We start from the raw sequence: 24,360 nt of genomic DNA, 5'->3' as shown, positions 1-24,360 counted from the left end.
CATGTGAAAAAAGATCCTTTGCACTCAACCACTCTGAAATCAGTTTCTCTTTTCGGTCTCCTTACCTTCTCCTTAAACCTTTGTCCATGTCTTCTTACATTTATTCATTTAGCAGAATAAAGTCTTCCTTCTTCTATCTTCTTCTTCCATTCTATTCAGTCTTTTTCTATCCTGTTACTCGTCTATGTCATGACAGTTCACTTCACCATCACGTTATACACATTCAGAGTTAATCGGACCATAATCATTGGGGGGTAAGAAAACATTGATATTTGAGTTTACATCCCGACCGCTAGGTGACAGTCTTCATGTCTGAACGACAGTGAGAGTAACAGGAAATACTAGCATTATGGCACGCCACTAATGTTAGCATTAATATCGCTATTCGCTGCTAGTAATGGAGGATGAAAGAATTGTCCCTGTTCCTGGTACAAAGCTGAAGGGTGCCGTCATTTGGGCTTTTGCGGTAACGTCCACCGCGGGACCGTGGCGAGGGCACTGCCTCGGCCCCACCGCGTCCTGTGTGAAGAGAGGCTCGCGCGGGGCAAGTCGAGGTGGGTGGTAGGGTCGCAGCGCAGCTTCAGCTTTCTCTCATTTTGGGGCCGTTTTGTGCAGTTGGGGGGTGCAGTTTGATGTCATACACCAATCGGTCTGTGCACCCACCTTCAAAGCCAATGCATATGCCAATGGTTCAACGCGCCAAATGGTTCACCAAATTCAATCAAAACGTGGAGTAAGAAATGAAATGCCGCTGTGGGTTGCTCGGAGATGAACAGTTCTGTATTATCTTTATCTTCTGGTTGGCAAAATTGAGCAAAACAGACAACATTTTGTCTAAAATAACACAATATTAACTTCTTAATGAACTGTATAAGAGGAGTATCACATTTGCACAAGTGTGATATTGCACTTAGCCTACTTCTCGTGTTATATTTCTTAACTATGTGATGTAAATATGAGACATAACCTCAAACAGGCATTTTGCCCCATAACTTGAATTTTAGGGACATTTTCTAGGCTCCATCACATAGTTAGTTGTTGCCCTGCCTCATATTAGTCATCAATCGACTGTATGAAATGGCAGATGATCAACATAGGTCTGGGGCGGAGCAACTCCTATTTTTATAAAATACATTTTATACGTATTATTCTTTTAACTAAAAGGATCCTGCAAGTACTTTAATTCCACAACACCCCCACCCTTTACTCGTACTGCACAAAAATTGTTTCAGTAACATTGAATGTTAAAGGGACTGATTGCAAATGCAGAACCCACTGAGTTCTGGTTAAATAATTTGTATTTACTTATTGTTAAGGTTTGCATATGGTGGTGTGTTCTTACAACATACAGAACTACCAAATTTTGCTATAAGTTTGATTGCATCACATAATATAATTGCTGTTAATAGTGTTCGTCTGTTTGATTGATTTAATTGATTTTTCCGTACATTTCTGCCATATGTACATAAACTGACAGTCACCACTGATAAGCAACTACTAAATATTGTTGAAACTTAATTTTCTGTAAAGTTGATTTGCAACGATTTGTATTGTAAAAATCCCTATACAAATTAACTTGAATTGAATTGTGTTCTTAATGACAGCTTTCCTAAAAATATATGCTGTATCGTTAGGGTTAGGGTTATCCTGTTGATAACTTGTTTTTTTTTTTTTTATTCTTTTGCCTATTTTATTTGATGCTGTAAAGCACATTGATCAGCTGCCACTGTTTTAATGGTGCTATATAAGTAAATTAAACTTGAACTTGAAACTTAGTCAAAGTCAAGATAAGCAGTGTTAGCTTTAGCTTCATTCCTAACCAGCATGCATTTATTTCTTAAATGAACACAAGAAAGCAGAGCTTTTTGAAGGAGTTTTTACATTGCTATGGCTGATAGTACACAGGGCAACTTTTTGAGCAATGATGCCATCAATGGGCAACCAGGTGAGGCACAGGGCCCACAACCAATCTAAAGTATCCAAATAGAAATTTGTTAACCATTCTCAATGGTAAAGTGCCCAAACAATGTTGCTTGGCAAAATTTCTCAAAGCGTTACCCCATGTGTCATCATCTACAGTTCATAGAAACGGCATCTATCAAGCATGTCAAAAAAAAAAAAGTGTTATGCATATGTAATTAGATGACGTTTAGCACATTGATGGCAATGTAAGAGGATAATGGGTCTTTCCCTCCATTACCCAAAATTCTCATTCACCTTTGGCTTGCTTACCGTAGACTATAAGAAATAAAGCATTTTTTTCTCTGTTTTTCTATAATGTCAGTTAATGATCATATGAAAGGTAGGCAAACATAAAATATTTTATTTTTATTAAGTGTTGTAATATTGAGGTTTAACTGATTTTTTAAATTTCATATAATTTAATTACTGTAAGTTTTATCAACTAACAAACACACTGTAGTTCCCTCACAAACCCTAATTTGGTAAACCCTGAACTAAAACATTAATCATGGCTTGCCCAGAATATTCCTGAATTCAACAGAAAAAGATTGCCATTTCTAGTAACTGATGTCAATGCTGTATAAAGGTTTCATCATCACAGATAACGTAATTGTTTCTGGTGTGCCTTGTGGCTTGAACTCAGTTTTAATTTAGGAATGTGCAGAGTGACTAAAGCGGAACAGACTCTAGAGATGAAAGATAACTTTCCTACTGAAATAAGGACTGTATTATGTTCCAAGCTGTCCTCTCGCCACATCACATGACCAACCAAGGTCACACTTTGTGTGTCACAGGAACTGGTCAACAATTTTTGTTCAAATCGCTAACTAGCCTACTACAAAGCATAATGAACCCATTAAACATTTTACATTACATTTACATTTCTTCATTTAGCTGACGCTTTTATCCAAAGCGACTTACAATTGCTATATGTCAGGTCGCACACCTCTTAAACCAAGCTGCAAACCTCATAAGAGACACTGACATTTTAACCCCAAACATCAGATGTAAAAAACAACAGAAATCACACTGCTGCTTTGAAAAGTCCATACAATAAAAACAAAGCCTACCATTAACCTAGGGTCAAAGCTATTTGATGAATGCACAAATAATTATACATGTGGGAGGAAGGTAATCATATTCAGTGTTAGTATAATACTATTAAAGGAACAATTATCCTTTTAGTCTACAGTAAATTAATGAAAGAAAACTGCTTGTTAAACGGAGTTATTTGATCTTTCCTCTTGACAAAGAAGAGTGAGCTTGACTTCAGCTGGCTGATGGACTGATCAATGTTTCAAGACAGTAAATGTAGCAATGGAACTCATGACATTATGCTGGTGCAACAATGAATCTTTCACCCTATAGCCAAGAAAGTGCATTAACAAAATAAAGCCAATTTTGTTTCCTTGTTCAGTCCAAAATTTAAACCTTAAATTTAAACCAAAAAGCTACACTGGAACAAACCACACATACTACAGCCGATTGCAAACTAACACATGCTTTCGGAGCATGCATGAGAGAAACAAGCTGTATATATCAGCAGCTATTAATAGTATATATTCGTCATTCAAAAGGAGAAACGGAAACAAAGATTTATGAAATAAATGCAGATATAAGAAATGTAAACAAAGCAGCGCTTGCTTAACATTTTGAATATCAATAAAGTTAATAACTTTATTCATTTTAAGCAGCTCATGTTGTTATGAAAACATTCGCTTATTAGAATAACAGGGAAAGATCACGTAACATTTAAACAGCCTTTCTTTTAGTACTGCCTTCATTCACATGCTTGTTTTAATCACTTTCTATTTAATTCTGTGGCACTGACTTGTTCGCTAAACTGAGCATCTAATCAGAGCTCTTTTTCTCGCATGTTGAATCGGGCAAACTGCCACTGATGTGAGCCCGACGAGAGCCGACGAGTGGAACAAACAAACTATCCCATCCGTTGCTTGCCATCGGCCCGATGATGGCCCAGGGTTTCCCACACATTGATTTATTTGTGGCAGACCGCCACAAATAGATTTTCCAAAAGGCTTTGACTTCATTGAATAAACATGAGCACTACACGTTTCAAAAATCAAAAAAACAGTGTACAACTGGATTTAGAAAATTTTCCATTTCATTTTAATTTAATTTTGAATGTAATGCTTAATAAGGCAGCGTTTATGAGCAGCGCTGCATTGCAGCCATTACCAGAGAAACCTCTATCTCTCCCGCTCTTAAAGTGCCTCCTGCTGGCAGAAAATGAATTTGCATATATACATATGTATATATGGGGGTGGGGGAGAGCCACCACAAATAGAGTGTAAGGTTGTGGGAAACACTGATGGCCAATGGCCGATTGTCAGCTTGGTGTGTCCGGGGCTTAACAGACTAGTTACTGTACCTAAAGCAATGGCTGCTTTGTGTGTTTGACACCTGTCTTACTTTGGCTTACAATTGTCATTGAGGACTAAATTTAATCCCGGAAGATGAAAATAGCGCAATTTTTTTTTTACAATTATTAACCGGTTTTCTCCAAAAATTCATTTGAATTATGTGAACATGCTAGCATGTGAAAAAGAAAAAAAAAATTCCATGGGATTTGCCTTTTGTGTAACAACCCAGAAATGACTGATGCCTTCAAAATAGTGGAGGGGCCCTCATGAAATAACCCATCCCAAGAGCTTTGTTGCCTTAACATGGGAAAAATCTTTGGTGTGTTGGTTATTTCAGGAAAGCTGAGCCAATGTTTATGTTTCTCTGAAACATGCAGAGATGTGGTGGTGTGAACAGCTTTCTTTGGACCGCCATCTCATGTGATTGATTCAAGAGAGAGATCCCCCTCCCAAACGACAACATTACGTTTTCTGAGCTCCTATTCAACCGATGTGGCTGCCTCGTGTTATGTGACAATGTGAGCATTATGAAGAGAGAATTGGGTGAAGTCATAATGATCAGGCTGTGCTTCCCCCACTGTAACTAAAGCATTTCCCTTCCTCACTTCCTGTGAGCCCCCAGACTCTCAACATATGCTCCACTTCCTGTTAGTTTCTCGGAGATCCCCAACACCCATTTGAGTCCAACTCAAACCGTTTACCCTAGAGTCTAAAAGTCACAGATTACATAAAAATGATTGGAATTCTAATTTATAACCAGAAGTAAAGTTTTGGGATTTCAAAGAAATGTTACAACAAATTCTCATAAAATTTATAATAAATATTTCAGATTTTTGATTACAAGACATTCGAGTTGTTTGAATAAAATGAATCAAATGAGCCAATTAATTAAAAGAGAAACTAACCAAATACTACGATAAGCTTCTATTCAATTGTTCACTCAAATAATGAAGCTAATATAACTTGTAAATTATTTGTAAAAAAAATTATAATAATAAAAATAAGCATTTTCTCAGATGGTCTCAGACTTCTGAACCCCAGTGTATATAAGTGTACAACCCCAGTGTATATAAATGTACAATGCAAACCTCAAAAGTTTCACAAGAGTGATCAGAACAGCAAAGACACCACCAATGCGCTTTTCTGTGGTTAAAAATATTAAGTTAACGTTCCACCCACAACTGCTATATTTGACACTGTTTAACTTATTACCATTCATATGTGTCAGCCACAAAAACAGATCTACCTCAATGAACTTCTGACTTAAAGTATGCCGGCACTACATTAGACAACATTAAGATGACCATTACTTGCATACTAACATACAAAATATCCCATACTACTGCAAAATAACTGAACTAGTATCAGTATAACAGTATTTAAACATTAATTTGATCAATAATGATAAATTTAAACAACCCTGACAAGTCACGGCCAAACAAACACTAGTCAATGATTTTAACGTGGTTTGGGAGAACTGGCTGGCCAAAAGCCAAAAAGTGACTTGTTACATTTGTTCTAGGGAAACTAAGTACAGCTGCCTCAGTTGTTTTCCCATGAGAAAAAAACCACAGGTTATTTAAATAATAACATGTACTTCTACAACACACCCAAGATGATCAAAACTATCCTTCACTGAAGAGTTATTAGGAGTGAGAAACACTCAGCACACCACTGAGTTTTACATGTGAACAGCTCACAGCAGTCCTGAGAAATGATTCAAGTCTGTTTCACACATTAAATCTGGCCACTCACACCTCTGCTTTGAATAATGCTGGACAGCATAGGCCTCCACACCACCTCTTATCCATTTCTCCAGTTCCTTTATTAAAACAGGTAGATAATCACTTTTCAGGGACACTGGCTTTCACAACAAACACAGTGTGTTTTACTTTAGTCACTTACAGCATGACTAAACAAGGACATGTTGTACCGATTGCTTGCACTAATCTGCACTCCGTTATGGTCCGTTACATAACAGCAGACCGGCTTATATTCTATTTTAGGAGTTTCATTCATTTGCAATGGAATTTAATGGAGGTAAACTTCCATTCAGTCTGTGCTCAGGAATGCCTTTTGAGGAAACGAGCTGGTACAGTATGTGAATTCCTCTTACATGACTTCATCCGGTAGGCTAAGACCCACCTAAAAGACTATAGTAAAGACATTCATTCCATAAATACAAAACTCACATTATTTTACACTGTAAGTCGGGTGCAAAAAATAACAGATTAACAGAGCAGCAAACTTTAGACAGTCAACATCACATAAGAAAACTGAATCTTTACAGAACACTGTAAAGTTTACCCCCAGTGCATTATAGAAATCTAATGCTCTGTGATAAAGCTCAGCTTGCTCCAGGGGTTATAACCCTCCTCTAATCCAGCTCAGGAGAGATTTATCATAAGACCAGTGATGGATCTCATTCAAACAAACTTACATATTCAATGCTGGAATCTACTGACAACACATAAATTGTCCATAAATTGTGCCTACCCCCAACGGTTAAGCTACTTCACAATGAGGTCAACAGATCTTAGGGTTGCTATAGACATACACTTATGCATAACTGACTATAGTTTTTTTAAAATGTAAATGTAATGATGTAAATAAATAAATACATAAATAGTCACTGTATGTTGACAGGGAGACAAATACAGTGTACACTTAATAATTAGTGGATGATTGATATTTATTTTACCAATGGTTTACCAATGGTTTATTTTACCAATGGTTACCAATTTTACCTATTTTACCATGGTTACCAATGGTCGATATAAAGCCTTGCTTTAAAAATGCATGACAATAAATAAAAATGCATAATTTTTGCAGTAAATACAGTATAAATACACTTTAAAAAGAATCATTTTAAAAAGAAAATCTTGAAATAATTAATTATAATTCATAGGTTATTTTTTTGTAATCTTATTGCATTATTTTTCACAAATAAAGAAATTGCTAAAAACATGAACAAAAAGCAAACAAAACACGGTGACCAACAGCACACTCCGTAATCTGTAAAGTTTGATATAAAACTAAATAAATTTCCCTATTGCTATTAAGATTATGCAGGTAAAAGTGTTTGCTTATAAATTACAGCAGTGCATATGGATCATAGCATGAGCAAGATGAGACATGACTCAAACTCATTTATACTTCTGACAGTTTCTAAAATTATTTTCCATGCACCATTTTTATTAAATCCAGACAGGTCACATGAAACAGCAAAACCCAACTTCGTTAAGTTGATAGACACATCTACATTCTGTCACAAACAAAAGCTGACACTCAAATCACCAACTCCCAGATGAATGAACATCTGGTAGCTTTGTGGCAACTGTGGCAAGTAACTGTAAGTGTGACTTTAGGTCACTGCTTAAATATTTGTAACGCATCATTCTATTTTAAAAAGCCACAACTTATTTTGTTTAATATATATATATATATTACACACACACATACATTGATTTGAACCACTCTTCAAACACTGATACACTTCTGTGATAGCTTTTAATATTTGCTGAAAACCGCAGCATCAAGCCTAAGGTTACTTCACACTGAAACCCCTCTTACCAGTCATTAAAAACTTTGTAAAATGAAGTATTATCCTGCCCTCCAGTCATGAAGCGCCACCCCACTTCAAACTGTGATAGATGAGTGCTCCATTTTTTATCTCTTACAAATACTCTACTTTCCAATGAAATTCTAAAATAAACTAAAACCAAATGTCAATTTCACTGTTCCACATCTACTCAACAAACAAATGCATTTCCTCCCTTTTACCATAATGGATGCAGAAGAAAAAAAATTTGCCGAAAGAAAGCTAAAAAGAATGGATGATTTGACCACTCTTCTGGTTGATGACTTCCTCAATTTTGCAGAAAGCTATTGTGCAACAGCAGAAGTTTTGGACTTCATGTACGTAGATACGTTAGGCAACAGAGAACATGCCTGACACTAAATCAGCCACTGGGTAAGCAACAGTGAGATCACTAGTCTAAGAGAGAGTGACATCAGTGTTAAGGCCTGAGAATGTGTGTGTGTGTGTGTGTGTGTGTGTGTGTGTGTGTGTGTGTGTGTGTGTGTGTGTGTAAACCACAATATCCTTTTGCAGGGTTTCTGCAGGTACTTAAGTCTTAAATTCAGTTATTTAAAATGTAAGGCCATAAAAAGTCTTAATTAGGATTCCAGGTCTTAAATTTGAGGATGGATTGTGATATAGCTCAACGTGACGATTAAACTTCAAAAGGTTATGATTTCATTGAATAAATAAGAGCCATGCAGTGTCAAAGTCAGGTGCTGCACTCGTGTACTGCCATTCCCAGGAAAACGCTATATTTCTGATGTTCCATAAATGTCTCTTGGCAGCAAAGAATGAATTATCATTTTCAATAAGCCCTGCTGCTTTTGTTCAGACTAAAGTGAAAATTTGGATTGACAAAAAGCACTATGTTAGGCTATTTAATTAACATAATAATTGATATGTTTGACTCATCCCAAGGCTGAATCTGAAGGCTAACATTTGAATTTTATCATTTTATAAAACTTTTTTTCTGTGAAAACCTGTATCTGAACTGTAAATAATGCTTTTTGAGGTCAATATAACTAGCATAACATTTACACTACTGTTCAAAGGTTTTGCGTCAGTATGATTATTTTTGGAAAGAAATTAATCATTTTATTCCTCTAATAAGCATGCATTAATATTACACGCATTGTTACAAAAAATATATATTTCAAATAAATGCTGTTCTTCTGAAAGATTCCAGGAAAAAAAAAGCAAAACAATTAGGCCTAACTGTTTTCAACATTGATAAAAAGAAACATTTATTGAGAACCATATCATCATATTAGAATGATAATATGAAGATGTATCATCACAGGAATAAATAAAATTTTTAAATAATAAAATAGAAAATAGGTATTGTAAATTTTATTTAATAATATTACTGTTGTGGTTTGTTTTTATCAAATGCAGCCTTACTAATCATAACAGACCTTTCAAAAAATATAATATAATATAATAGTAATATTAAAATACAGAATTTAAAAATTACAAGAATGTGGGAGTAGAGTTCTTAAGCAAAAACTGAAATAGTAAAGACTGTTGTTGACTTGCTTGCTGACTTGCGGTTTTAAACTAACACTTCTGAGATTTGAATCTTGCAGAACACTTGAGCCCCTTTCACACTGCGATTCCGGCAAATACACAGGTAAAGTGTTCCAGCAATTGTTCCTGGGTCGCTAGATTTTGCACTTTCACACTGCCAGTGATTACCCAGAATATGTGTGTGCTTTCACACACAACCCGTAAAGATCCCGTAACAACACGTGACGTGTAATGTACGAGTCGAAAACGTTAGGCACGTTATACTTTCACTGAAGCTGGGGAACGATCTCGGCGTCAGCGCGGAAAGTGAGGAACTAACTGATCTCTGTTTCATTAAAGTTTGCACATATTTTTTTGTTGCTAATGTTGATTTTCCTTCAAAACAGCCGGTAAAAGAGTCGCGTGATAACGTGTGTCATCACTTCGACACGGCATTAGATCTGGCTTTTGTTCACACAACGCTCGTCCCGGGATTGAACCTGGCAATGTTACTAGGTCCCCGACCCGGGTTCAATGACGGAATCAATCCCGGGACGTGTTTGCTTTCACATAGAAGGCGACCCGGCAATGTTCCGGCAATTTGCCAGCTCCGACGTGCAGTGTGAAAGGGGCTTTGGAAATGTGCTGCCTGTGGCCCCCTGGAAGAGAAGCACTATACTAGTAGACAAAATGTGGAGTGTCTTCAACTTCACAAGCCACACCCACTCCACTCATGTAGACTTCCTAGCCATTCCGTGGGAATAAGAGGACCTAAACACCAACTAATCATAAACAAGTAAAACAAAATGCCCATATTTCTCAGGCAGCCTGGGACACAAAAGTTAGTTGTAGTATGTCTACCACACAACTTTCAGGGTACTGTTCAACTACAGCTACAAATATGGCTATCAGAAAGTCTCCATCTGGCACCCAAAGGTTTACATTCCACAAAGCAAATAGAGCTCATGAACGGATGGATTCCTGCAGCTCTCAAAAGAGCGCTGTCATTATGAAGCTGGTACAGGACATGCTCATTTGACTGGAGACAAGCTGTTAAGCAAAGTTACAATGCGTATGCGGATTACACAGACTTAAGACACTCATTCACCTCGCTTGATCTGGAACCCTACTGTGACGATAAGCTCTGTCCGAGACCTTACAAGATGACTAAATGATCTTCAGACAGCTTTGTTAAGTCTACAAGCATGGCCACAACTTTTAGGAAGTGAGGCAGTCTTGTAAAGTAATTAATGCATGAGGAGGCACCTTGAAATAGACTGTCCTACATCCAGTAACCAGCATTACATATTTAGAAGTCAACGCAAACGAATCCCAGGTCATTGAAGTGCAATATGAAATAAGAGAAGGCTGTGCAACAGTGATGAAGTAATCGGTTCCCCACAGGTATGACATACGGTAAAACTAAAACACTTAGCTCTGTATCATAGAGTTGACAAATACCTTACACGCATTTACTAACCAACAGACTGTTCCATTACTACTGACACCTTTATTTAAACATTATATTTCTTAAAAATCAGATGACGCCACTGATAAGCTTGATACTTGGCACAACAGACAAATAACTTCACATATCACATGGCCCTTCTTCGGCCCCAGGTCAGCAAGTCAGCAAGCTTTCCACAACGTTTTAAAACTTTCAAAAAGGTAGCGACCAAGAACTGAAACAAACAGCTCTAGTTTCACTACTAAGCCTTTGAGATAAGCGTAACCATCCATAAAGGTTCAGCACTATCACAAACACTACTCCAGACCCCACTGACACTCACAGAGTGTTTTGACAGCACATTATCACGAGGTTCAGGGTCCTGTGAAGTAATACACTGATAGCTTCAACAGCTCCACCAGAGAGTGCTGACTGAGCTGGTTAATCTTTGCAGTGAAAACATACTCCAGGTTTGAGAGAAACTTTGTAAATCGATATAACAGAAATGGTCAAATTCTTCACCGCTACAGTTATCTGGATGGACTCCAGAGATAGAAAAGCCCAGAAAAACTTCTGACAGGGTCACTGCACAAAAAGGGGGCCTTTTGTGTCCCTTAAGAACAAGTCTAATCAATGACTTTAACAAGAACAAGCTGAGACCAGCTTCTACTATTTGTTAATATAGGCATTTCTCTTTAGCAAAAATGCAGGTTAATTTTACTTTCTCTTTCCATGAGAAATGTATTTTGGCCTGCCCCCATGGTTTCTAAAAAAACATTAAAAACTTTAAATTCCCCACCCCCCATTTAGGAACACATACAACACCCATGCAGTTGTAAAATATAAAAAATAGTTTTGCATAACTAAAAAACAACAACAAATTGACTCTTGAAAATATAATGCATACCAGTTTTTTGTTTTTGCTTTCATCCTCACTGGATTTCTTTTTGGAGGGTTTATTTGGGTCGTCCCCTCCAGCTGCCTGCTGATCCATCTTCGGAATGAAACTTCACTGCAACAGTAACTTTGCTTAGTATTTCCCACGAGTTTGCAAACACTTTTCTTCAAAAATCACATTTCTTCAAAAGCCATGCCATCCATGAAGAAAGAAACAAAATAGGAGTTGTATCCTAAATTATTCCATGTACATATCCAGTGGAATATGATGTAACATCTGTGTATGAAGCGGTCCAAAAAATAAGGTGTGGTGAGATTCAGTCCAGTCCAAAACAGCTACTCAGAGTCTGAGGGTGGAAAAAACAAACCACCGTGTTATAAATGAAATTTCGAAAGTGGTTTGTAATGGCAAATGTATAAAGGTAGGCTACGTGGAATAGCTAGAACAAAAGATAAAAAGCTATATATACATTTTCAGTTAAGAGCTTGTGAACTTTTGTCGACTTTAATACATCACTGTAACATTTTAATCATCTGAGGGCATACTTTTGTTATTTAGTAGCGTCAATTTAACAATGCGTTTAATAAATTAACGGAATTTAACACTCAAGCAATTGCATAGTAACGTTAAGTCTACTGAAATATAAAGATATTTCCGACTCTTGTAAAAAGTCAAAGGGGGTCTGTGAGTTTTATACCAAATAGCATGACTGTTTATAAAATGAACACATAACTGATTTTATTCAAAGGAGAAATGACCGCTGCTATCCAGGCGGTACTTTCACACAGGAAACTGTTATTCCAGCGCTATGTGGCTTAAAGAAAAAGTGTACAATAAAGACATGGACTCTAAACGCCAAGTCTGCTTACATGGACATAGCGAATTAATATTAAACAACCAAATACTCACGTAATAATACAGAAAACTCACAAAATCTCACCCAAGGCTTACGTACACAACCAAACGCACGAGCCAGGCCCACTATTGTCCCCGCCTATGGACGCTTCCAAATGCTCGCGAATAGTCACGTGGTATACATATTTAGCACTGATTGGTCAGATTAGTGTTACATCTGGATTTGGAAGGCGGGATTTCTTTCAGGAGGCTGCCTGCTTTGGTTATACTGAAGAACTGACTGCTGTGTATATATAGGCTTCAATCAGTGGAAAGTCAATATTATTTGCACTGCAGCAGCTAATCAATGCATTAGTGTAAAGTAGATGTAATCGAAGAAGGTGTTATAAAAAATTGCAATGTAATTATTTTTTTCTGGAAAATACGTTATATTTATATTTAGTTTTCTACATTTTATATTTATTTTAATAATGTCTTACATTTTTAAACTGACTTTATATATAACTGGTAATGCATTTATCTAATTTGCATATGACACAAGCTTGGCACAGGTTTGGAACAGCTTGAGTGTGAAGAAATAATGACAGTTTTCATTTTTTAAATAATTAATAATAATTTTCGTTTAATAATTTTACAAACGGTTTAATCTTTTTCCTTTATTGCAAAATGTGATAAATGTGTGATTTATTTCGAATTCCACCAAAAAAAAAAAAAAAATCCTTAAAATATTGATGCATATTTCACACCCAACATAAAACAAAATAAGCGCATAGTAATCATGCTCTCCATTTCTGTACATGAGAACTCTAATAGACCAATCAGTACATCTTGTGTACAGTAATTCCAAGTGCTTATCAACTTATCAACCAACAACACATTTGTGCATATTACACTTAACTTGGAAAGAGATGCAGTAATTCACAGGCAAGAATTCATACTTAATTTATGCAGGACATTCCATATAGTTATATCCAGTTTTAATTGCTTTAAAACATAGATTATTACCCACAATGTATAAAACAAGAACAATAAAAAAAAGAAAAGAAAACTGAAACATTTTTATTGTGCATTTGTGTTGTGTTTACTAAATGGCTTGATGCCATTAAGAAAAAGCCAAATGTCATTGAGCCTTTTTTGATGACAGGCATGTCCAAGTATATAGCATGGTGTCACAGCTATCCAGTTGCTTTCACAGCTGCTGTCATCTAGTGTGGATGCATAGCATCTCTAGAAATTACACATAATGCAATAATAATATTGAAGAGGCACTATGCACAAACAAAGTCACAGTCAGGATGTGTGTGTCAAAATAACTTTAACTCTCACCTGAACAATAGCTAAATAGTACTAAATATGAAAAAAAAAAAATTGGTCAAAACGTATTTCGTCACAAAAAGAGTGTAATGAAGCAAAGAGAATGGGGAGGTCAGGAGCAACAGCAGGGAGCATGAACTTCACACATTGTGTGCCGGCCCCATCACAGCTCACAGTATGGGAAGAACTTTGAAGGGTGTGCTTTTATTTCAGCTACTCACTTTATCTTTAATCTCCCAGACGGGCAACGCCACATTAACTGACTTTCAAATCCTCTGGGTCTTGCATTATGCATTATGTGCAATAAATGATGAGGTCAGGACAATTACTAAAAGAGTATAATGCAATGAGAAATACATTCAAATACATTATACAGCGGGTAAAATAAGTATTGACCATGTTACCATTTGTCCCAATAATATATTTTTAAAAAAATGCTGTTGACATAAAATTTTCACCAGATGTCGATGACAACCCATGTGATCCATACATACAAATTATGTGTAATAAAATGGAATGACACAGGGAAAAAATATATACTGAAACTACTGAAATGTATTTAATACTTCAAACAAAAGCCTTTGTTGGTAAAGACGCCTCCTGTATGGAGAAACTATACATTGCTCAGGTGTGATTTTGGCTCATTCTTCCACATGGTCTTCAAATCTCGAAGGTTCTGTGAGCCTCTTCTATGAACTCTGATCTTTAGTTTTTATTTTCTATTGGATTCAAGTCCAATTTCAAGGTGATTGGGTGGGCCATTCTAGCACCTTTATTTTATTTCTCTGAAACCAATCAAGAGTTACCTTGGGTGTGTTTGGGATCATTGTCTTGCTGAAATCTCCACCCTTGTTTCATCTTCATAATCCTGGTAGGTGTTGGGACTGAACCTGCTAACCCGCTGTAAATGTGCTTGTTCAGCTTGCCATATAACTATATATAAACACAGCATATGTTGAATGTATATTTTATATATTTTGTTTGATTTAAACAATTAGAATTGTTTATTTGCTTTAATTGTTTTTTCTTTTCAATTTTAATAGTTATATTTGTATTTTTTATGTATTCTTTCTCCGAATTTCACAGTGCGGTTGCAGGGTGTTAACCACAACAGACATACAGTAAACTGGACAGACTGGTTATCATCTGCAGCACCTGCCAACACTATGGGCACTTCTTCTTCAGCTGGACTTCTTCAGTTGTTCTTCAAAACCAATCATTATGCTTTTAATAAAATTCTAAAATACAATAAAATAATTTGAAACATATTTTACAGAAAAAGAGGGCTCAAAAATCTACCAAAAGCCAACTTTTCATTATACAGAGGATTTACTGTATAAAAACACTGTAATCAAGCTGTGTTACAGAGATAATATGGTGTCAAGAGATATATTCTGCTATTTGTTTACATGAGTGGTTTATGTATGCAGAATCCTCATGCCAGGATTATAATTAGATACCACGGCCACTTTTCCATAATGGACAGAAATTTCCCATGGTTTGCTTTTGCCATTTAACTCAGTACTGCCCATATGAGGTTGTTGCTTTCAGTGTTTATTCCTATTCACTAGGCCCTGATGAGTGATTCATAGTGTCACAGGGCAAGACAATGAATTTCCATTTACAAGAAATGAACAGTAAACCCGACTTGTGACTTAGAATCATATGAATGTATATTCTGATTACTGAAGTGTGAAGATAACCTTTTGTATTGTGTGGTGTGTGAACTATACTGACCTTGTCCTGTTTCTCACATTATTGAGTACTTGAAAGTACTAGATCAGAGACTCAAACCTTTCAGTGTTTTTGAAAACATAATTCCTAACCAAAATAAGGAAACACCCTGCCAGCGCACTTGAATACACAATACACTGGAGTTTGATCACAGAAATGTACTACAAATAGAGTTTTTTGGTTCTCTGATTTTGTTCATGTAATGTTCCTCAAAGATTTCCAGCTAGCTTACAATCTGTAGAATGCTACATTAGAAGCTGCACCACTTTTAGGGTTGTAGACATGTTCAGCTGCTTCAGGCCTTGTTGTAAGCTTAGCGTTTAGACTTGGGAGATAAAAAGAAATATGGTGCTACATTATTTATCGCCTTTCTATACCTAATAGAAGACCCCTTGACTCCAATGGCTGACTATTTGAAAGAACCTAGACCTTTTGTAACATTTGCAATGAACAGACTTTTCAAACTTTTTCAGTGTTTCACCTTTCCAAGGAGATGCCTCAGAAACACTTAACCCTTCACTCCAAAGGTAAATTGCTCCATTTGTCATTACATATTCAGCAATGAGAAGAGCCCACTTTCTAAGCACAGAGAGATTGGAGGTCGGTCAATACTGTGAATTTAGAGAAGTTAGATTCTCTTTCACAAATGACTTGTCGATGCAATTGCTGAAAGTACTATCAATATCTGCTGAAACAATAATGCCTGAGCCGGGGGAATTAGTTTTATGTTTGAAAAAACAGGGTGGAGTCTACAAAGTTTTGGGAGTGTTAATATGTGGGCATTTGTTCATTAAGCACCACAAATGGTCAGCCGTCTAACATGTAACTTACTCATACCGGGTAAGAAAGGGCAAGAATTACTCATACTGGGAAAGAAGTTACTATTCATCAAAAATTCCTTTGGTTCGGTGTTGTTTCGGAAAACACAACACTTGAAACATTCCCCAAAATATAATTTCGCAAAATACATTTGTAAAATTTCCTCACAATTATCTTCTTTCATGTTTTACAAGAAAGAAAGTTATACAGGTTTGAACAAACGTGAGGGAGAGTAAATGATGACAGAGTGTTCATTTTTGGGTGAACTGCCCCTTTAATGTAAACATAACAGACATAACACAGGTTTTTGTTCTTTACTGGTTTTCATTTGTCTTATGCTTACCTACCTGGATCCATTTAGCACCATTCTAGAATCCACCTGAAAAGCCTGCATTGAAAAAGAGAGAAATATTAAACATGAGGAAAAATTGTATGTATGTGTGTATATATATATAATATACCTCTCGTTCACAGACTAATAATTACAATAAAACGTACTAATATCAGTTAATTTCATGTATGAAGTATGAAGTGCAAGCACGTGCCATCTCACGTATGACTCAACAATCTCAGCTTTCAGAAATGCCTTATAAGGTTGTAATCAGCTGCCCACAGATACTTATGTGCTTTACCTCAGCAGGAATCAGGCCTAAGGGTTGCCGTGGTAGCCAGCTACTTAAGGATTCTCCTCTAGGCAACTTTTCCTTGAGCAGTGTGTACACGTGTCAGAGAAGAGAGATACAAACAGCAAATTTCCATTTACAGCTAAGTGCTAAACTGTAAATGAATCTACTTTTTCTACTGGCAGTAAGGATTTTTACAGCAAATATGCTATAATTCATTGAATTACATAGTTCCTTAATTTGGTTAAAATGACATTTCCTTTTGCTTTGCTAGCCCACATGCCTAAAAATAGATTCATTATTCTACTTAAAAAAGGAAACTCCTCTTAGAGAAGTGTTACATCATCTCCTGCTGACAGCACCATCCACAGTTACTGAAAACAACACCTCTTGAGCTTTGGGAATAAGTTTTATGTTTAGGAAAAACAAACTCAAACTGCTGATGAAAAGGATTTGGGAGTGTTGCAAGTGTTTGTGGGCATCATGTTTGTGTTACAGTTATGTTGTTTACACAACACACATAAAATATAGTTCCTTAGAAAGCTTAAAACGGGAGACTCCTCTTAGGGAGCTGAGTTACCTCCCATGTTGCATAAATCACAAAACAGAAAACAATTGTCATCCGCAAACTGTATCCAAACTATATTTTAAGTTGACCCTATTGTTTAGGTTGAACTCAGTTTGAGCAGGACGCCCTGTCTTACAGAGATTTCAATGCAACAAAGTTTGGCAGGCTACACAGACACACCTCACACAATTATTATATTTCCCTGAGAAGAAAAGTTTGCAAACAGGACGTATGTGGCAACTTATAATTCCAATGTGTCAAGCAATGCGACCGTGAGCAGGTAAAAGGCCTCAGCTGTTGTTTTTAATTTGTGAAATCTCACCGTGCTTGGTGTGGAAGTCATTATTCTCTGTTTTGTGAGAAGTTTACAGAGGAAATGCCACATTGCTGCATTTATTTCCAAGTAGAACAGAGAAAACTACTCAAAATGTTTTTTTCCTGGGCAAAAACTGCACCAGTGCACCTCTTAATAAGAAATCACGTAATGCTTGACATGATTGCAATCAAAAAGCTTTAATTAAAATGCAAATTTAGGGGCTGTATAATTGTTGCTAAGAAAGTTTCTCTTACACCAGAGAATGGTTTTCATTTATGGACAGTCTCCAGAAATACATGCTCCATGCACTCCTCGTAGTTCACACTGTATTGCCACAGCGTTGTGTTGAAGAACTGGCCCAAGTGGATTATTGAAGGCTTTTGTCTCAAAGACAGACAAAAGCAAATTGCTTCAGGGTTCCATGTATATATTGTCTCTACGTTCTCTCTATGCATGCAAAATACATCAACACAATCTTGTAACTATATTGCCATGCTAATATAGGATTGGTGTTAAACGCACAGAGATAAAAATGAGCTTGAACTTGGAACAGTCTGATTTGTTTGATTGGATTGCTTGGATGGATGGATGGATGGATGGGTGATAGAGTGCATCTCAAAGGATACATAAGGACAGAATAAGAATGAGTGAGTTTCATCTCATACGTCTGATCATGATCACAGAGGGATGAAGACCTTGGATTGGCATCAGTTCAAATCAGAAAACTCATGTCCTAAGGGAAAGACACAGCTCCCATGGTGTGATAAATGTTTCAGAAAGACCCATTAAGTTCTCTACTGTTTTGATATCTGAAACCATTGTTTCTAACAATGTACAGAAGTTTGTTTTATTTTATTTTAATAAAAAAGGTCTGCTAGACAGCCAGTGATTATAGGAGTGAAGATGTGATCTGAGGTAAATCATACACATCACTTACTGAAATATAATGATAAACACATGTTGATAGCCATATGGTTTTCACAGTTTACATACAGTATGTTCACAACACAACAGGAAACAGCTGGATTTTTTTCTACCGCAGTTTCCTGCTATTGATTTCAGAGATCAGATACAGTATGTGTAAATATTTACTATAATGCTGTGTGTACAGTTGACCCAATCTATGCATCCTTATGAGATAAATTACACACAGAAAATACCTAAGGTCTAAACAAGATTACTATGAGAAAGATTACATTTTGGCAAATGTAATGCACAGAAATGGGTATACTGTATATTGAATAAAAAACACAAAGAAAGAGAACTTCCCTAGGTTCCATAAAGGAGGAACAGAAGGCAAAAAAATATAAAATATGTTTATTTATAATTTTTCTGTAACACATTACATTAAGGTTAATGCATTAACTAACATGAACTTCAATGAGCAATACATTTGTTGCAGTATTTATTCATCTTTGCTTATGTTAATTAGTAAAGATACAACTGTTCATTGTTAGTTCATGTCAGCTCAGGTCCATAAAATAATATTAAAAGACGAAAAAAAATTACATTAATTCAACTAAATGAATAAACATTTTAAAAGCATTTCTTTATGTTAACATGTTTTAGATCAGTTACCAAATCGAATGTTAAGAAATGCAATTGCATTTTAAAGTGATACCACTTTTTCTTTGGCGATCTTTTAATCAAAGATTTTTAAAAATCAAAAGATTTCCACCTTCAATTTAAAAAGATTTCTAAGCAGTAAAGAAAAACTTGAACAGGAAGGTCAGATGGGCTCCTGGTTCAAGAGAAGTAGTCTTCAGCTCTCTCTATCTTCCTGTATAATCCAGTGTACTGCACACTAAACTGACCAAAGTAGTTCACTTTCAGGCATGCTTTTTAAGACTTTTACAGATGCTTTGAAATGCTCAGGTTCTGTAATTCATCATTGGCTACATACTGCCATAACTTAGTCTGGGGTTCTTTATTAATGAGGATTTAAAAGTGGATCTAAAAGCCTTTTATTACTGTTGGTAATCAGACTGAATATATTTGATTGCATTAGTGATCGACTCTCATTTGTGCAATAACAAGATAATGAGGCTCTGTCAAATTGCTCTGCAGAGTGCTCCAATGTGTACCTGAAGATTTTGATTTAATTTCATGTTACGAGTATCCAAACTGATGTTCTAAATGGTCTTCTAATTGGTAGACTGCTAATCAAAGAAAATAAAACTGTAGTAGAAGAAATCTTTAGGAGTGGTTTATGTTTACAAGTAACTATGTATGTTGTTGTCTTGCTACAGGTACTTTGTTTTAACAAAAAAGCTACAGTAAAACTATGGACAAAACTATGGTTTCACATTTCTGGGTTTCTCAACAGCGGAATTCGTCATAGTTGCGTAAACTTTTATAGCAGTGATTGGGAGACTACCACAGATATATATTTTTGCATTCCCATTTGCTCAAATAACAATATAGAAAAACTCCATGACAGTGTTTTCATGACTTTGAAAAAAGGAAAAAAAATATATAGAGAGACTGATAACAGCAGTGAGAACTCCAACAGACGCTGTATTAGAAACACTCTCCATTAGCGTTACATTTTTTTTTTGTTTTTGTTTTGTAATTTGAAGAAAAGTTAATATAATAAAAAGTACAGTGTTATAAATGTACATCATTTATTTTTAAATAAAAATATACACATTTTTTGAGGCTTTGCAGTGCTGGTGACTGTTGAAACGCATCATCACAGTTGTTAATTTTCATGATGTGAATTATTCAAGTTACACATTCATAAAGACAGTAATTTGTTTAATCCCTGAATGAGTCGGCATTTTTGAATGAATTTGTAAATGATTCAAATGTCAAAGTTACTTGTTGGCACATATTGATCTAAAGCACATATACAAGGGTCTAATAAACGTGAAAAAAAAGTGCTGTTGGACTGTTATATCTTGAAATGCTGCTCGACCAAGGGCTTTGAGGATTGGAAATAAGCATATATCAACATCAAATATTTATCTGATTTTAGGGGAAGAAAACACCTTTACCATATCTTTTTTGTTGACCACATCTTGTTTTGTGCAGTGACTGCTTAAATCATTAAATCAAAAACAGGCATTTGGTAACCAAAATAATTTTTTTCTACTAGACTATGTTTTATTAATTCTAAAGCATATTGTTCCGCCGATGCAGTGTTGGTGCTGGTCACCACTTGATGTCTGATGTAAAATCAGGTTCCTGAAGCAAAGCCACTGCCCTGAAAGGCCAGCCCCCAGTGGATAGTGTCTTGCTCTTTCCCCATCGCTCTCATTCTCTGTGGGCTTCTCGCCCCCTCTCTTTCACTCTTTTCCCATCAGAACAGTGCTGTCTCTCTCTGACTGGCCCTTCCAGTGACCTCCCACCTACATTCATGATGCTTCCTGCATTCACAATGCCTGTTAAACCAATCGACTGCAGTGAATGAAACTTCCCTGGAAGCTGGACAACGTTAGCTTTCAGTAGTCCACAGATGGATTGGGAGTTAATCTGATAACACAGACTATCTCCAGTGTAGGTATTGATTTGCAGATACTTCTATTACACTGTTCACTATTTATCTTACTGTTTTGGCTCCAGTGGTCTGAGAAAACTCATGAGCAGTTTTCTAAAACCGATCTGTCAAGGGCTTTTTTCTTTATTTTTATTTTTGTATTTTTTGTGGGGTTTTACTACAACAAACATACAAATATAGGGTTAGCATCTGCTTGTTATGTGGAACATATCACTATTTTATACCTGTGATATGAAGTATGGCATATAAGGTGATATTTGACTGGTTATGTGATATCAAAATGGCCTAAAATGTTTTATTTTTCAACAACATGATGCAAAATAAAAACAAAAATAAAACAGATTTTATTAAAACACTATAACTGGATTCTTCCACATGATTTTAAACATTTTACAAAAGTGCTTTTCATATATTAATGAGTAAAAATGTGCAGAAACAGACTCTAATGCACTCGTATGTGATCAGACAAGTGTGATTACTTGCTCTTCCTCTGAAGTGACCTTCCTTTGTGGACTATAGCATAATGTTAACCACCAAGTAGCTACTTGCATTGTTTTAGCAAGCTCAAACTAAGTCTGACTCTGTTGTGGTCATTAATTCAAGTGTGTCAGTCTGAAAAACTGCACCTTTAAAAGTATTTTTGCATGGTTAAGAGGATGTGCAGATTGTGTGTTTCAGAGGGCTTTAGAGACAGGGGTGTCTGGCTGTGTGAATGCTGGTGGAAAACAATTTATCACAGGACCATTACAGAGTTTAGACTTTCCTCCTACACTGCTGCCCTTGCACACCTATTCCGACCGGTCACAGATAGGAGAATTTATTGATCATGACATTGATCTCTGTCTGTATAATTCAATGTTAGTGTCTCACTACAAGACAAAGGAGAAAAACTGTTCACTGTAAAAACATTTTGTGAGTGATGCAACCTATAAAACACAAGTGAAAAAATAACACTTTCCCAATTGAATGTGAAAACCAACAATTCATGAGATGATGAGTGTTAATTTTTCAATGTAACGCGAAATCCATTCAGATGACAGTATATTATCACAGTTTATTTCACAGGCTTCAATATTTGTGGAAAAACAATAACAGCAGGGAGTGCATTTACTCCATTCTGATTTCATGTAGCCTACGTTGCCAAGTGCATATTGTCAAATCCAGATATACTGGCAGCACAAACAGTGGACTAATGTCAGTTATTTTTTTATTTTATTTTTATCATTTGGGGAGAAGTAAAATGCCACAAAATAGTGAATTACAGAGATTCATACATATTATCGCGCATGAAACAAGTCTTCGTCTGTTTAATAGATTGATTTTTATGTTACAGCGCCACTTTGAGGATATAATTGAAATTGCAACCTGTCCATACTAAAAATTCAGAAAACTTGTTCACTAGCACATGTACATGCTTCATTAGGAATGAATGCAACTATATTATCTTATTTAATATAATTTATTTAATCTGTATTTTAATTAATTTAATTTTTTAGTTATTAAATTTACTTATATTATATATATATATATATATATATTTTTTTTTTGTAACTTGATATAATTGCTGCTAAAATAATACCCTGATTTATTTTCTTTCAGGCTATTTTGATGCCAATGCACTCATCTGGCTCTGTAGCAGGGGAAGCATTGGACATGGTACATAGATTCTATAAACCCATTAACTGTGCAGTCTCAACCCACCCACTTAGTCACACACTACAATAAAGCACCGATCAGTGGCCTTCTCTCCCAGGCTAGAAATAATACACCAACCAGCTCCATGAGCCATATCCAGCTAAATGACAACCATTCGACTGCAAATTACAGCGTTTAACCTTCATGAGGTCAACAGTCTCTTTAAAGACTGAGCAAACTTTTTTAGAATAAAAACTTTAGGCATTACGTGTGCATTGCCAAATATATAAGACATCATCACTAGGCTTATGGAATGACTTGAAGCCATAGTTATAAGTAAATTCCCTCTGCATTAGATCTATGACAGTGTAGTTTAATATTGTATGCTTTCATTGTCCTCTAGGGGTAACTAACAAGCTGGCAAAACAAAGTTTTATTGCAGTGTTTTAATACTATTAGCCGCTCTCATTGATTTTAAAGTGCTTGAGATGTGACACAGAGCAACTCCTTTAGGAGAGCTTGTGTCTGGCTTCTGTCAAGGTGAGGAGTTATCAGTGATGGGGAGCCGTGGCTCCTGTTAGTTGGTCCGGGTGGGAGCTAAAGCCCATTTAATGTTTACTTTCCCTCACGATATTAGAAGAGTTGAGAGTCTGTGCCGGTCCATTAGGATTAGATCTCTCTCTATCTCCATTTTTTTTCAATCTTTTCCTTTCTCCCTGCACCTGTCAGCAGTTTCTACACCGGATGGCTAATCCCAGCCCCTGAGAAACTGTCACTAATGGCTTCAGGTACCACCAGCAGGGTCTAAATAGAGCCAAGACCTCACAAACATTCACACGTACACATAAACCCCTTAGCTATATTCTTTAATCTCCCCCTCTTGGAACAAACTCCCATCTTCATCGCCATTCACTCCAATTCGCTAGTCTGTCTTGATGGTTATGGCCCCGGGTCTGTGTGGAGAATGGAAGTGCAATCACAGCCTTTCTGAAGGTTATTACCCAGACCTCACAGGCTTTTTATGGCCCTTCGGACGCAGGCTGGGAAATGACAATGGTCAGCTCTGCCGAGTCAGAGAAATGGGTGCGCTTCACTTCCACGTGTGGAGAAGCCGGAATGGCAGGGCAATAAAGGAAAGAGATGGCTCTCTACCTTATTTCAGAGCTGTATCGGTGCATCTGCCAGCACATCTCGGTTGGAACACAACAAGCACAGCG

General features: G+C 36.3%; 1 protein-coding gene across 1 annotated transcript in view; it reads right to left on the bottom strand.

The window, feature by feature from the left end:
• The window catches only part of diaph2 (diaphanous-related formin 2), a 393,291-nt gene extending 380,500 nt beyond the window's left edge, over positions 1–12,791 (bottom strand). The window contains exons 1-2 of the mRNA XM_059515857.1: positions 12,690–12,791; positions 11,790–12,126 (exon numbers count right to left, since the gene is read on the bottom strand). Coding sequence (XP_059371840.1) covers positions 11,790–11,876 — 87 coding nt within the window. The 5' untranslated portion in view covers positions 11,877–12,126; positions 12,690–12,791. The remainder of the gene's footprint in view (positions 1–11,789; positions 12,127–12,689) is intronic.
• Positions 12,792–24,360: the final 11,569 nt, after the last annotated feature.

Source organism: Carassius carassius, chromosome 29 (assembly GCF_963082965.1).
Source record: "Carassius carassius chromosome 29, fCarCar2.1, whole genome shotgun sequence".
NCBI classification, from domain to species: domain Eukaryota; kingdom Metazoa; phylum Chordata; class Actinopteri; order Cypriniformes; family Cyprinidae; genus Carassius; species Carassius carassius.
Note: the sequence above shows the minus strand (reverse complement) of the source record. Positions and strands in the feature narration are given on the sequence as shown.